The 14,288-nt window shown below is 36.7% G+C and overlaps 1 protein-coding gene across 1 annotated transcript; it reads left to right on the top strand.

Annotated features, from left to right (window-relative positions):
• Positions 1-11,762: 11,762 nt before the first annotated feature.
• LOC131181599 (G-type lectin S-receptor-like serine/threonine-protein kinase LECRK1) lies at positions 11,763-14,288 on the top strand. Its single transcript, XM_058150403.1, has one exon. The coding sequence runs from the start codon at positions 11,813-11,815 to the stop codon at positions 14,168-14,170; it is 2,358 nt and encodes a 785-aa protein (XP_058006386.1). The 5' UTR covers positions 11,763-11,812; the 3' UTR covers positions 14,171-14,288.

Below are 14,288 nucleotides of genomic sequence, written 5' to 3'. Positions count from 1 at the left end.
TTTTTCATTTAAATTTAAGAGGTCAGTGATAGGCATAATATTTAAAATTAAATATTTTATTGTGAGAAAAAGAGTAAGTAAAGAAAAAAATAAACAAATTCTTTTATTTTATTAAAAAAAATAAAGAATAATTTTCTTATTTTATAAAACGGAAAAAGGGAAAAAAATATTTTTTTTTAGGATTTATGTGAAAAAAAAATTATTTTCATATGCCAAAAGTTGATTTTGAAAAGTTTATATTTGAAACTTATGCAAATAGTTATCAAATTACATTAATAAACTTAGACTTATGCAAATGGCTATGACAAAACATACAAAGAAAGTAAAAGGACTAAAAATCAACATTAAAAGAGTTGAATTGTATTACAAGACTTGAGGGTGGACTTGCCCATGGTCTAATTAAAGCTTGATGGGTCTGAAATCGACCTTAATTGATTTGCCTTAAATAAGACTGAGATCGTAATGGAATCATTTAATTTGATTCTAAATCAAAATTAGATTTTATCTTTAAAAAAGGCAAAAAAGATTTAATGTGTAACGCCCTTAATTTTTAAATTAATTATTTTATGAGTAGCTATTAATATTTTATTTTATTTAAATTTTAGAAAATTATTTGAAATTTTTCAGATTTTAAAAATCGGGTTCGATTTTCAAAAAATGTGAAACTTTGATGATTTTTAAAAATTAATTTAAAGACCATGTGGCAAAACTAAAAATATATTTAGATTCTACAAATTTTTCTGAGTTTTTTGAAATTTTTGGGCCTCGTTTTTTGTCCCAGGGCATAGTAAAAATTTAATTTTGAGTATCCTGAATCAGACCAATCGAATCGAACCTGATCGGATCGATCGAACCGGACTGACCCTTTTCTTTTCTTCCTGTCCTTCCCCGCACGCTCCCGACTTCCTCTCTTCCCTCACCATTTTCTCTCTCCTCTCTCCTCCCCTTGCCACCCCACCGTCGCCCCTCCCTCCTCAGCTAGCCGGTCGACGCCCTAGCTGGCCGGAAAATCGCGCCAAAGTCCCTCCCTTCGCACGCGCGACGTTTTGCCTTCCCAGGCCGATTTCGGTCGATCCGGCCACTGATTGGACCAGGTCTTGTCCCAAAACCCATCTATACCTCGAGAGCTTTCAATAGACACCAAGAACACAAAATTCATTGAGCGGTTTGTCCAATTTTTATCCGAAAAGTTTTAGCCCATTTCGACTTTTGGGCTAGATTTCTCGTAAATCGTGAATTTCACGAAAAATCCGAGAGTACAGGAGTGCTCCCCTTGGCGAGAGCTTTGCGTCAATACTCATTTCGAATTTTTCCGATATCCTTTTTTGGTGGGTTATACGGAACTTCGCAATATTTTTCTGAGTACTAAATGAGTTTAATAAATTTCGTAAAAATTATGTACTAACTCCCGTAGGTACCTTTAATTTGCAGAAATTCAACAGTTGCTCGAGTCTATAGTTTCGGGTCGGACAGGTAGGCTATCAAAAAAGTTTCAGAATCGGGTCAAAATTATAAGCTACCCCACCATTTTCAGACGTTCTGGACACATCCCCAAGGTCGGAATTGGTATAGGTAAACCCGAACCTTACTTTTTAATTATTTAGTGCCTGATTTCGATTAAAAATCTATAAAATATTCATGATAGGTTAGAAAATTATAATTCCTTTTGTATTAGCTTAATAATATTGCTAAAGACCGCGGGGCAAAGTTTTAGAATTTTTAAAGCTCATTTGGGCAGTTTTTGCTAAAGGGTTAGTTATACGGACTAAATTGTAATTTTTCAAATTGTGATGGTTGACTGTTTGGATGGGCCCAAGAGGGGCCATGTGATGTGATTAAGTTGTGATTGTGTGACTTGTAGATATAGAAGTGCATTTTGAGCCCTTTTGCAGGTTGGGTAGGTCCTAGGTATAAGGGAGACTCTGCCGAATTTTCGGAATGACTTAGGGTGTATTTGGTCATTTCTAAACTTATATTGAGTCAAATATATTAAATAATTGTAATAAAATTGTCAGGTGAGCCGAGATAGCCTTCCTCCTCCGCCCAGCTGCCGCAGTGACCTCAGTTCAAGTCTGTGAGTAAAATATTAATTTTAATTATAATTTTAATATTATTATATGTTCAGGCATGCTGATGAGAATCAAGCTACATCCACGCCAAAGGATTTCATCCAAGGTCCAATTACTAGAGCTAGAGCTAAATCACTTCAGAATTTAATTTGTGAAATCATAAGGAGCAAGGATTATAAGCTGGAATGGCATGAAGAAAATTATAAAGGATTAAATTTGGTGAAAATTAAGCTTGGAAGTGACCAGGTGTCATGTGGAGCATTAGGTTGCATGGAATAACTTGTGACATGCATGCACTAGATCCAACCTATGTACATGTATCTGCTGGCACCTTTTTCAAGGAATATTCCTTGCTGTTATAACCACCTCTCTTTTGGACTTAAATGCCCTTATTTGCTGCTGTATTAAATTTACTTTTTGTAAGGAGTTTTTAGTCTTTTGATAGATTAATTTTTGTTTGGACTTAAAGCCCCTTACAGCTATTACTAAAGTAGGGATATTTTTGTCTTTAGCTTTGAAGCCAAGAGGCTATAAATACAAGTGTAATGAGAGGGTGGAAGACACACTTTGAGTATTAATGAAAGATTGTTTCTGCTCCTTTAGTGAGTAAATTGGCTGTTGCCTTTGTTCTTGTGAAGCTCATTAACTTGCTTAGATTTCTATCTTGCAAGGTTTAATGTGCATAATATTCTTGGTTTATTCATTCTCCATATGAATTAGGTCAAGAATCTCATTTCTGATATTTTCTTTGAGTTACACAACACTCTGATTGTGCTGGTTCAAAGAATCAAATTCATACATATTGATTTAGTGCTTTCCATATTGTTCATTTAATTCTTGAATGTGGGTTTTCAAGTTACCAATTACTTGAAGGTTCACATCAGTTTTGGTATCAGAGCAAAGGGACGTCCAAACAAGGTAGATTCTCTATTTGCTTCTTATTCTTTATGTTTGTTACCTTCTTCATAGTTGCTGTTTGGCTCTTGGGGTTTAGTTTGACCTGTTTGTTTAAAATTTTGTTTTGTTAAGTTTGTCTTAGGGTTTTGGATTAATCAAGCCAAAGCCATTATTCTAGCTATCCATATTGCTTCCTTCATTTTGATATCAAGCATGAGAGATTATTTGGGTCATTGAGTTCGACTTACCAATTTAGCCTGAAACTGAACCAGCATTATTTGGGTGTGTTTAAGACGTTGGGTGTAAATTTTGGGAGTTATTTGACATTGTTTGCCTGTTGAACCAAAATTTTGCGGCAGACCCGATCAAATCAAGTTCACATAGCAAATAGACCCAAAAATTCCTGAAAATTTACAGGGTGTTTATACCCCATTTCAGTAGTTCCCAAATTAAATTTCAGCTTAAAATTCGTCCGTTTGTGTGGGGAACCAAAATTTTGCGGCAGAATCGATTAAAATAAGTTCACATAGCAAATATGCCCAGAAATTTCTGAAAATTTTCTGGGTGTTTATACCCCATATCAGTAGTTCCCAAGTTAAATTTCAGCTTAAAATTCATCCGTTTGTGTGGGGAACCAAAATTTTGCAGCAGACACGATCAAATTAAGTGCACCTTGTAAATCAGCGCAAAAATTCCTGAAAATTTACAGGTTGTTTGTGCCACATCTAAGCTATTTTCAAATTAAATTTCAGCTCAAAATTTAATCGTTTGTGTGGGGAACCAAAATTTTGCGGTAGACACGATTACATTTGATTTACATAGTAAGTCTGTCAAGAAAAGCCTGAAATTCTTGCAACAATTAGTCAGTATTGGGTTGCATTTGCCTACTCAATTTCAGATCAAAATACACTCGTTTGCTTGGTGATCCTAAATTTATGCAATTCTTGGTGTATTGTGTGAACTGCTGGTAATTGTGATACGTTGGTGGCAAACTTTGATATTTAAGCTTGATATCTCTACTTTAGGTTGTCTCTTTTCCAGCTTAATACTCTTTTATTTTGGTGTCTTCTTTCTTGATTCCTTTTTGCATTACATTTCCATACTTGTGCTTTTCTTTTCTTGACTTCTTGAGTCACATTATTGCTTTCTTGATTACTCGTTTTGATCCGTCACGTTCAAGAATTTTATTGTGTGTTAAATTTTTATGGGTACAGTCTTGGTTTGAGTTACTTGAGTTTGATAAGAACTTGTGGACATAGCCAAGAGAGGTAAAAGGCACAGAGTGGTGAGTTCATAAGAGGGAAAAAGCCTTGTTGAGTTAAACACGGGTGGAGTGTCCCCTGTTGAGTGTAAACACGTAAGGGAGTGAGTGAGGTGTTTTCTTTACACTAACCATTTTCTTGCAGGTCTGAAAACATGTCTAGAAGGGGTGATGGTAGTGAGGGGGAAGGTGAAAATCCATTCTACATGCAGGCTGTCAGACAACAATTTGAAAGAATGAATGTTGTGTGCAATGGAAGCATAGATAGGTTGGAAAGATTGGAGCAAAGAGATAGGCAAAATGGGAGAAGGCCAAATAGGAGGGATCTTGTACCTCCAGTAGTTGAATCTGAAGAAGATGAGGTTGATAACTATGATTTTGAGGTTGAAAGACCTAGGAGGGGTAGATATGAGAGAAGAGCTGAAGATAGGAGGAATGGGGATAGGAGGATAAGAAGAGAGGAAAGAGAGAGGAATAGGGTAGATGACAATATCAAAAGTATTAAAATGAGCATCCCTTCTTTCCAAGGGAAAAATGATCCGGATGTGTATCTTGAATGGGAAAGGAAGGTAGAAGCTGTGTTTGATTGTCATCACTATTCAGAGGAAAAGAAAGTAAAGTTAGCAGCAGTAGAATTTACTGATTATGCTTTGGTATGGTGGGATCAAGTGTAGATTAGTAGAAGGAGAAATTATGAGCAATCAATTGCAACCTGGGGTGAGATGAAAAATATAATGAGGAAGAGATTTGTTCCTAGTCATTACTATAGAGAGCTACATCAGAGGTTACAAAGATTGACTCAAGGTTCTAAAAGTGTTGAAGATTATCATAAAGAAATGGAAATTGCTATGATTAGAGCAAATGTGGAGGAGGATAGAGAAGCCACCATGGCTAGATTCTTGAATGGGCTAAATAAGGAGATTGCTCATATTGTTGAGTTACATCACTATGTTGAGTTGGAGGATATGGTTCACATGGCTATGAAGGTAGAAAGGCAACTTAAAAGCAAGTCAAAATTGGGAGGAAATGTAGGTACTTCTTCATCTTGGAAGTCTAACTGGAAGAAGGAGGATAGGGAAAATGCTGTTAGCAAATATAAGAAAAATGAGGAAAAGGAAAGGAAGGTGGAGAAGAAATTTGTAGAAAGTAAAGGAAAGGAGGTTGCAACTACTACCCGAAATAGAGATGTGAAGTGTTTTAGGTGTTTGGGCAGTGGATACATTGCTTCTCACTGCCCTAACAAGAGAGTCATGGTCATGAGAGAAAATGGTGAGATAGAAACAGATGAGGAAATTGTGAGTGATTCAACATCTTCAGGGGAGGAGGATGCAGAGGTGGAATATACTGCTGAAGGAAGTACTCTAGTGATTATGAGAGCATTAAATACTCAAGTGAAGGAGGATGTTGGTGATGAATTACAAAGAGAAACAATTTTCCATACAAGGTGTCTTATCCAAGACAAAGCTTGTAGTGTCATCATTGATGGGGGAAGTTGTGCCAATGTTGCTAGTACTTATTTGGTGCGGAGATTAGGGTTGAGGACTTTCAAACACCCTAGACCCTATAAATTGCAGTGGTTGAATGAATGCGGTGAGGTGAAAGTAACAAAACGAGTGCTGATTTCCTTCGCAATAGGAAAGTATCAAGATGAGGTTATGTGCGACGTGGTTCCAATGCAAGCTGGCCATTTATTACTTGGCCGACCATGGCAATTTGATAGAAAGGTGATCCACGATGGGTATAAAAATAGGTATTCTTTTGAAATGAATGGAAGGAAAATCATATTGGCACCTATGACACCAAAACAGATTTATGAAGACCAAACAAGGCTTAAGCAAGCAATGGGTGAGGTAAAATCAAGAGTGGCCGAAAAGAGAGCAGAGAAGAAAAGAAGGAGTGAAAAGAAATTGACTGAAAATGTTGTGAGTGAGCAAGACAAGGGTGGTTGTGAGGAAAGAAAAGAGAGTAAAGAAAACATTCCAAGAGTGCTTGAAAAAGGTGAAACTTCTACAAAAGGAGAGTCATGGAAAGAGGGGAGAGAAAATTAAGCTTGTATGCTAAAGGAAGAGATGTGAGGAATGCCATGTTTACCAACAAGCAAATGTTATTAATTGTGTTTAAGGACTCTTGTTTATCCACATCTGACCTTGACCCCAATTTGCCTAGTGTTGTTGTCTCCCTTTTGCAGGAATATGAGGATGTGCTACCTGAGGAGATGCCAGCTGGACTACCACCTATTCGAGGGATTGAGCACCAGATTGATTTTGTACCTGGAGCAGTTATTCCCAACCGTCCAGCCTATAGAACTAATCCTGAAGAAACCAAAGAATTACAAAGGCAAGTTGAGGAATTGCTAGCTAAGGGTTACGTGAGAGAAAGTATGAGCCCTTGTGCTGTACCCGTCCTTTTGGTACCAAAGAAAGATGGCACATGGCGCATGTGTGTGGATTGTAGGGCGGTCAACAAAATCACTGATAAGAGACCAATAGCATACTTTAGTGAGAAGCTTAATGGAGCAGCTTTAAATTATTCTACATATGACAAGGAGTTGTATGCATTGGTACGTGCCTTGGAAACATGGCAACATTACCTTTGGCCAAAGCAATTTGTCATCCACACAGATCATGAGTCATTGAAGCATATCAAGGGGCAAAATAAGTTGAGTAGGCGTCATGCAAAATGGGTTGAGTTCCTTGAGACCTTCCCATATGTGATTCAATACAAACATGGGAAAGAAAATGTGGTGGCTGATGCCTTATCTCGAAGGTATAACCTTCTTGCCCTTCTTGATGCAAAGTTATTAGGATTCGAATATGTGAAAGAATTATATGCTGAAGATGATGACTTTGCTAGAGTGTATGCAGCTTGTGAAAAGAATGCTTTTGAGAAGTTTTATAGGCATGATGGATATTTGTTTAGAAAAAATAGATTGTGTGTGCCTAAGAGTTCCATGCGTGAATTACTTGTGAATGAGTCTCATGCTGGTGGATTAATGGGTCATTTTGGTGTTGCCAAAACTTTAGATTTGTTGAAAGAACATTTTTATTGGCCGAATATGAAAAGAGATGTTGAAAGAGTATGTGTTAGGTGCGTTGTGTGCGCTAAGGCTAAATCTAGAGTTTTGCCACAAGGTTTGTATACACCTTTGCCTACCCTTAGTGATCCTTGGGTTCATTTGTCTATGGATTTTGTGTTGGGATTACCTAGGTCTAAACAAGGCCATGATTCAATTTTTGTTGTTGTTGATAGGTTTTCAAAAATGGCACATTTTATTCCATGCCATAAAACTGATGATGCTACAAATGTCACAAATTTATTCTTTAGAGATATTGTTAGGTTACATGGCATACCTAAGAGTTTAGTTAGTGATAGGGATGTTAAATTCCTTAGTCACTTTTGGAAGGTTTTGTGGGGAAAATTGGGCACCAAGTTGTTATTTTCCACCACTTGTCACCCACAAATCGATGGTCAAACTGAAGTAGTAAATAGGACACTAACTACTCTTTTGCGTGCTGTGGTTAAGCAAAATTTGAAGTCATGGGAAGATTGCATTCTACTTGTTGAATTTGCATACAATAGAAATGTGCATTCTTCTACTGGCTATTCTCCATTTGAAATTGTGTATGGTTTCAATCCTTCAACTCCTTTGGATCTTTTACCTTTGCCTGTTAACGAGCTTGCTAGTTTAGATGGAAAAAGAAAAGCAGAATTGGTGAAGAAAATCCATGAACAAGCCAAGCTTCAAATTGAAAAGAAAAATGAAAAATATGCTAGTCAAGCCAATAAAGGAAGGAAGAAAGTCACATTTCAACCTGGAGATTGGGTGTGGGTTCACTTGCGCAAAGAAAGGTTTCCCTCTCGAAGGAAATAAAAATTACAACCAAGATGTGATGGACCTTTCTAAGTGCTAACCAAAATTAATGATAATGCCTATAAAATAAACCTGTCCGGTGAGTATAATGTCAGTGCCACCTTCAATGTTGCTGATTTATCTCCTTGTGTTAATGCAGGAACAGATTCGAGGACGAATCCTTTTGAAGCGGAGGGGAATGATGAGAATCAAGCTACATCCACGCCAAAGGATTTCATCCAAGGTCCAATTACTAGAGCTAGAGCTAAATCACTTCAGAATTTAATTTGTGAAATCATAAGGAGCAAGGATTATAAGCTGGAATGGCATGAAGAAAATTATAAAGGATTAAATTTGGTGAAAATTAAGCTTGGAAGTGACCAGGTGTCATGTGGAGCATTAGGTTGCATGGAATAACCTGTGGACATGCATGCACTAGATCCAACCTATGTACATGTATCTGCTGGCACCTTTTTCAAGGAATATTCCTTGCTGTTATAACCACCTCTCTTTTGGACTTAAATGCCCTTATTTGCTGCTGTATTAAATTTACTTTTTGTAAGGAGTTTTTAGTCTTTTGATAGATTAATTTTTGTTTGGACTTAAAGCCCCTTACAGCTGTTACTAAAGTAGGGATATTTTTGTCTTTAGCTTTGAAGCCAAGAGGCTATAAATACAAGTGTAATGAGAGGGTGGAAGACACACTTTGAGTATTAATGAAAGATTGTTTCTGCTCCTTTAGTGAGTAAATTGGCTGTTGCCTTTGTTCTTGTGAAGCTCATTAACTTGCTGAGATTTCTATCTTGCAAGGTTTAATGTGCATAATATTCTTGGTTTATTCATTCTCCATATGAATTAGGTCAAGAATCCCATTTCTGATATTTTCTTTGAGTTACACAACACTCTGATTGTGCTGGTTCAAAGAATCAAATTCATACATCTTGATTTGGTGCTTTCCATATTGTTCATTTAATTCTTGAATATGGGTTTTCAAGTTACCAATTACTTGAAGGTTCACATCACATGCCCATGCATCACCTATAATAATATACGATATAAAAATAATATAAAAATGTTAAGTTTATGCTTATATTATTATGTACGACACATTTGCAATGTTTATTTAAGTTATAATTCTTTTGCTAATCTTTTTAACACTTCCTCAATACTTTTTAGGTTGTCTTAGATCATTTCATAATAATTAAAATTCTTAGAGTTATTTAATAATAGATAAATTTTAATATTAATCTAGTTCATTTCAGATCTTTCAAATAAGAAATTTCTTAGGGCTATTCTAATTTATTTCAGGTACTGTAGATGGGTGAGGGGTGTTATAATTAATTTGTATATCATGTAAATTATGAATTTATGTAATTAGTGTGTAAATCATGTATTTTAATAAAATTTGAAAATTTTTATATATAAATTAAGCATGAATATAGTTGTATGGAAATGAGCATGGAATTGAAATACATAAATGATATTTGAAATGTTGAGATGATTATGAAGTATGTGGATGAGATTATTGTAGGAAAATACTATAGAAATTTTTAAACAGGTGAATAGTGAAACCGCCAACTGGTAATAAAATAGGAGAAACTCCGTTAGTTTCTCCTTTAGAAATATAATTTATTTTTAAAATATAATGAGAACAAATTTTTATTAAAGGAATAAAGTATGATAAGATAGGGTGCTCTAGCACCGAGTATGACACGCCTTGCTCGGCTACACTATAGACGGGTGAGGGGTGTTACATAGCCGGATTGCATAGAACCATCGATATGATGGCACAATATATGATCCATCCTCCATAACAAGAGCAGTCCACAGCACCAAGAGGGGAACCTTACAAACAAATAATTAATTTTAAGAAGTTGGTGCCTAGTATCTATGATGTAACTGATGATGCTTACCGGTTTTTGGACTCCTGCAAACAAGCAGGGGTGGAACTGCAGTTAACTGACAGGAGATTGGTAGAGTGTGTGCAGCATGTATTGGGGCCAGTGCCAAGGCAGTGGATGACAGACTATGTACTACCTCGCATTGAGGGATTATCTTGGACCCAGTTTGTGGAACTATTCGTCAACAGGTTTGTGCCAGAAAAGCTTCAGAGACCAAAAGCAATGGGTCTTTGAGGCCTTAAGGCAGAATGGCAAATTCGTAGATGAATATGCTACAGAATTTTTGAAACTGAGTAGGTATGCCCCCATAGCGGTGGCTACAGAAAATATAAAGGTAAAGAGGTTTCTAAAGGGGGCTGGACAGGAGGTATGCAAATCTAGCCATGATGTCTGATCAGTCTTTTGATATGGTAGTTGATCGAGCCCGACAGATTGAAATTAGCTATACAGAAGATGACAGCGGAAAGGCAAAGAAGAATAGAGCAGAAGGTTCTTCAGGTGTTCTCCACATGAGTACTACAGATAATGTAGGCCAAAGTCATTACAGAGGAAGAAGTAGAAATAACAAGAAGGGTGGTTTTAAACACAGATCTCGAGAATTCAGACCAGGGTACAGATCCAGCAGTGGTCATAGTTCGGGTTACAACAGTTCTAGATCTGGTTTAGGATCCTCCTTTGCATCTTGCACGCAGTATGGAAGAGGACATTCAGGACCTTGTATGATGGGTTCAGGAGTATGTTTCCGGTGTGGCCAGCAGGGTCACTTTGCTAGAGAATGTCCCATGTTCAGTGAGCCACAGATGGGGTCACAGGGTTCTGTTGCAAATATTACTCGTCAATTGTGTCCTGGTACTTCCAGCATGGCAGACAGTTAGTTTAGTGGCCAATAGGGCCGCGGACAAGGAGGACGTGGATTTAGAGGCAAGTCAGGAGGTAAAAGTCAATTTCAGGGTTCTAAAATGCAGGATAGAGGTCAAACTCGGGTTTTATATTAATAAAATTATTAATATTAATAATTGTAATTTATAATTTTTTAATATATTTATTTTATTTATGATTGTTGAAAAATAATATATAAAAAATATATAATTTAAAATTATAATATAAAATATATTTTTTTATTATTTATTTTTCAAAAAATAAAGTTAATTTAAATAAAAATAAAAATAAAATATATGCTCTCAATATAAAAAATATATATTATTAAATATTATATTATTATATAAAATTTTGATATAATCAAAATAAAAATACAATTGTAAAATACAATTATTTATAATTTAAATATAATTTTTATGAAAAAATAAAATTAATTTTTATTTAAAAAATAAATTTAAAATATTATATAATAAATACAAGAAAATTATTTTAAATTATTTTATTCACATTAAAGTATTAAATATGTCAAAACTCAACTACGAAATTTCGGTAATAGCAGTGGTAATACGATTTAAAACATAAATCTATATCTCCATTTTTCTTTCTCTTTATATTTTAAATTTTAAAAAAATTAAGTTTTCAAGTTTGACACTAATCTGTGTTATTACTTTCCATCTTTTAAAAATTCGAAGGCTAAATAGCAAAAGTGCAACTCGGAAAAGCAAACAATACAAAAAGGTCACTGAGTTTGTCTTCTTCTTTCTTTCTACTTTGAACTTTCCACCTTGACTTCGTATGGTAGTTGATTCCACTGAATGCGATTGGAAGTGAAGAACACGGAGGATTGTGAATGTGGAATTTAATGGTATTGAATGCTTCCAATTACATGGTTCTTGAAATAAATTCAATATCTTACATTGGCAAATGAAAATTCGTGAACTCCAAACTTAAAAGGATGCACAGAGCTCAGAACCTTTCCATGGCTTCCGTCATTCTGTTCCTGTTTCTATCTTTTACTTCAATTTTCAAAGCCTTAGCTCAACAAAGATACTCCAATATAAGCTTAGGATCTTCCCTCACACCCACCACCAACTCCTCATTGTTGTCACCTTCTGGTCTTTATGCCTTTGGATTTTACCCACAGGGCACTGGGTATGCTATCGGTGTCTTTATTGCTGGAATTCCTCAGAAGACGGTTGTCTGGACTGCCAACCGTGATGATCCACCAGTGGACAGCAATGTTAACTTGCTCATCAATGATGCTGGGTTAGTCTTGGAAGCGCAGGGCCAAACAACTACAGTTATTTCTGCTCCCCAATCAGCTTCTTCAGCTTCTTTGTTTGATTCGGGCAATTTTGTGCTCTACAATTCTGATCGTGATATTATGTGGCAGAGTTTTGATCACCCAACTGATACCCTTTTGCCTACTCAACGTCTAGAAGCTGGTTCAGAGCTGGTTTCTGCTGTTTCAGAAACTAATCACTCAACAGGAATTTTCCGCCTCAGGATGCAAACGGATGGAAACCTCGTGCAGTATCCGGTGGAAACCCCTGAAACTGCTCCATATTCTTATTGGTCATCCGGTACGGATGGAAGTGGGAATAACGTGACACTAAATTTTGATTATGATGGCCGTCTCTACCTGCTCAATTCCACCGGTTTCAACATAAGAGAAATCACTCCAGGAGGGTATCCCACAAAAGAAACAATTTTTGTTATGAGAATTGATTTTGATGGGATATTCAGATTGTACTCGTACAATCTGAAACAGAATGGAAATTCTTCAGTTTTGAAAGAATCCACAACTAATAAGTGCGAACCCAAGGGACTATGCGGTCTTAATAGCTATTGCGCTTTAAATGATTTGGAACCTAAATGTATATGTCTTCCAGGATTTGCATCTGTTAATCCGGGGGATCGGACTGCTGGATGTGAGAGGAATTTCACAGCTGAAAGTTGCAAAGAAGATCATAAAAGCATCAGAATTCAAGAAGTTCTTAGCACCGCATGGGAAGATGTATCATACTCCGTTCTCTCATTATCTATCAAGGGAGAGTGCGAGCAAGCATGTCTGCAGGATTGCAACTGTGATGCTGCGTTTTACAAAGACGGTCTGTGCAAAAAGCAAAAGCTGCCTTTGAGATATGGGAGAAGAAACCCGGATGAGTCAAACTCAGCTTTGATCAAGGTTAAATCTACATCAATCAGGACCAATACAGACAGAAACGAGCCTGCAGTAGATAAAAAGAAAAGTGATCAGCTTGGCAGGGGCGTCCTAATCGTTGGCATTTCAGTTGGTGCTTTTGGGCTTGTTACGTTGGCAATTTCTGGCATTCTGTTTCATAAATATCGTGTGTGGGCATACAAAAGGATCTCTGAAAAAGACCACATTGGATTAAGTGAGGAAGTTGCTCCTCGATCCTTTACCTTTGAAGAACTAGAGAGAGTGACAGATGGTTTCAAGGAAGAAATTGGCAGAGGTTCATTTGGGACTGTTTATAAAGGGCTAATATCGAGCACCCAGAAAGTTGCAGCTGTGAAGAGACTAGAAGGAGCTGCATCTCAAGGGGAACGAGAATTCCAAACTGAAGTGAAGGTTATTGGGAAAACACATCACAAGAGCCTAGTCCGCCTTCTTGGTTATTGCAATGAGGGGCCTAACAGGCTCTTGGTATACGAGTACATGAGAAATGGGTCACTTGCTGATGTAATCTTCTCTCCTGAAAGCAGACCTTGTTTTGGAGAAAGAGTGGAGATCGCCCGGAACATAGCAAGGGGCATCCTCTATCTACATGAAGAGTGCGAGACGCAAATCATCCACTGTGATATAAAACCAGAGAACATACTAATGGATGAATGCTGGTGTCCAAAAATTTCCGACTTCGGATTGGCAAAGCTGTTGAAGCCGGAACAAACAAAAACCTTCACAGGAATTAGAGGAACTAGAGGATATGTTGCACCAGAATGGCATCGCAAGCTTCCTGTTACAGTTAAAGCTGACGTTTATAGTTTTGGAATTGTGTTATTGGAGATCACATGTTGCAGAAGGAATGTGGATCAAAATCTTCCAGAGATTGAATCCATTCTTGTGGATTGGGTTTACCATTGTTTTGAGAGTGGTGAAATAGATAAATTGGTTAGTGAAGAGGAAGTGGACAAGAGACAAATGGATAGAATGATCAAAGTGGGGCTTTGGTGCACTCTGGATGAACCATCTCTTCGCCCTTCCATGAAAAAGGTTCTACTGATGTTGGAAGGGACAGTAGACATCCCAATACCTCCAAGTCCTACTTCTTTTCTTAGTGCCATTTAAGTTTGAGATTATAATTTTTGCCTAGTAGAGTTCAGCGTAGTGAGACTTAAATTTGATTTTGTCAGATAAGTGATATGCTTTCAGTCATTGAATTAATAAAATTAAAAAGATTATTCCA

This window comes from Hevea brasiliensis, chromosome 7, assembly GCF_030052815.1.
Source record: "Hevea brasiliensis isolate MT/VB/25A 57/8 chromosome 7, ASM3005281v1, whole genome shotgun sequence".
Taxonomy (NCBI): Eukaryota; Viridiplantae; Streptophyta; class Magnoliopsida; order Malpighiales; family Euphorbiaceae; genus Hevea; species Hevea brasiliensis.
The sequence above is the reverse complement of the archived record's forward strand: the minus strand, read 5'-3'. Positions and strand labels throughout refer to the sequence as shown.

What these genes read in the sequence shown, in the direction of transcription:
- LOC131181599 (XM_058150403.1), top strand. Translation starts at nt 11,813, where the DNA reads ATGCACAGAGCTCAGAACCTTTCCATGGCTTCCGTCATTCTGTTCCTG.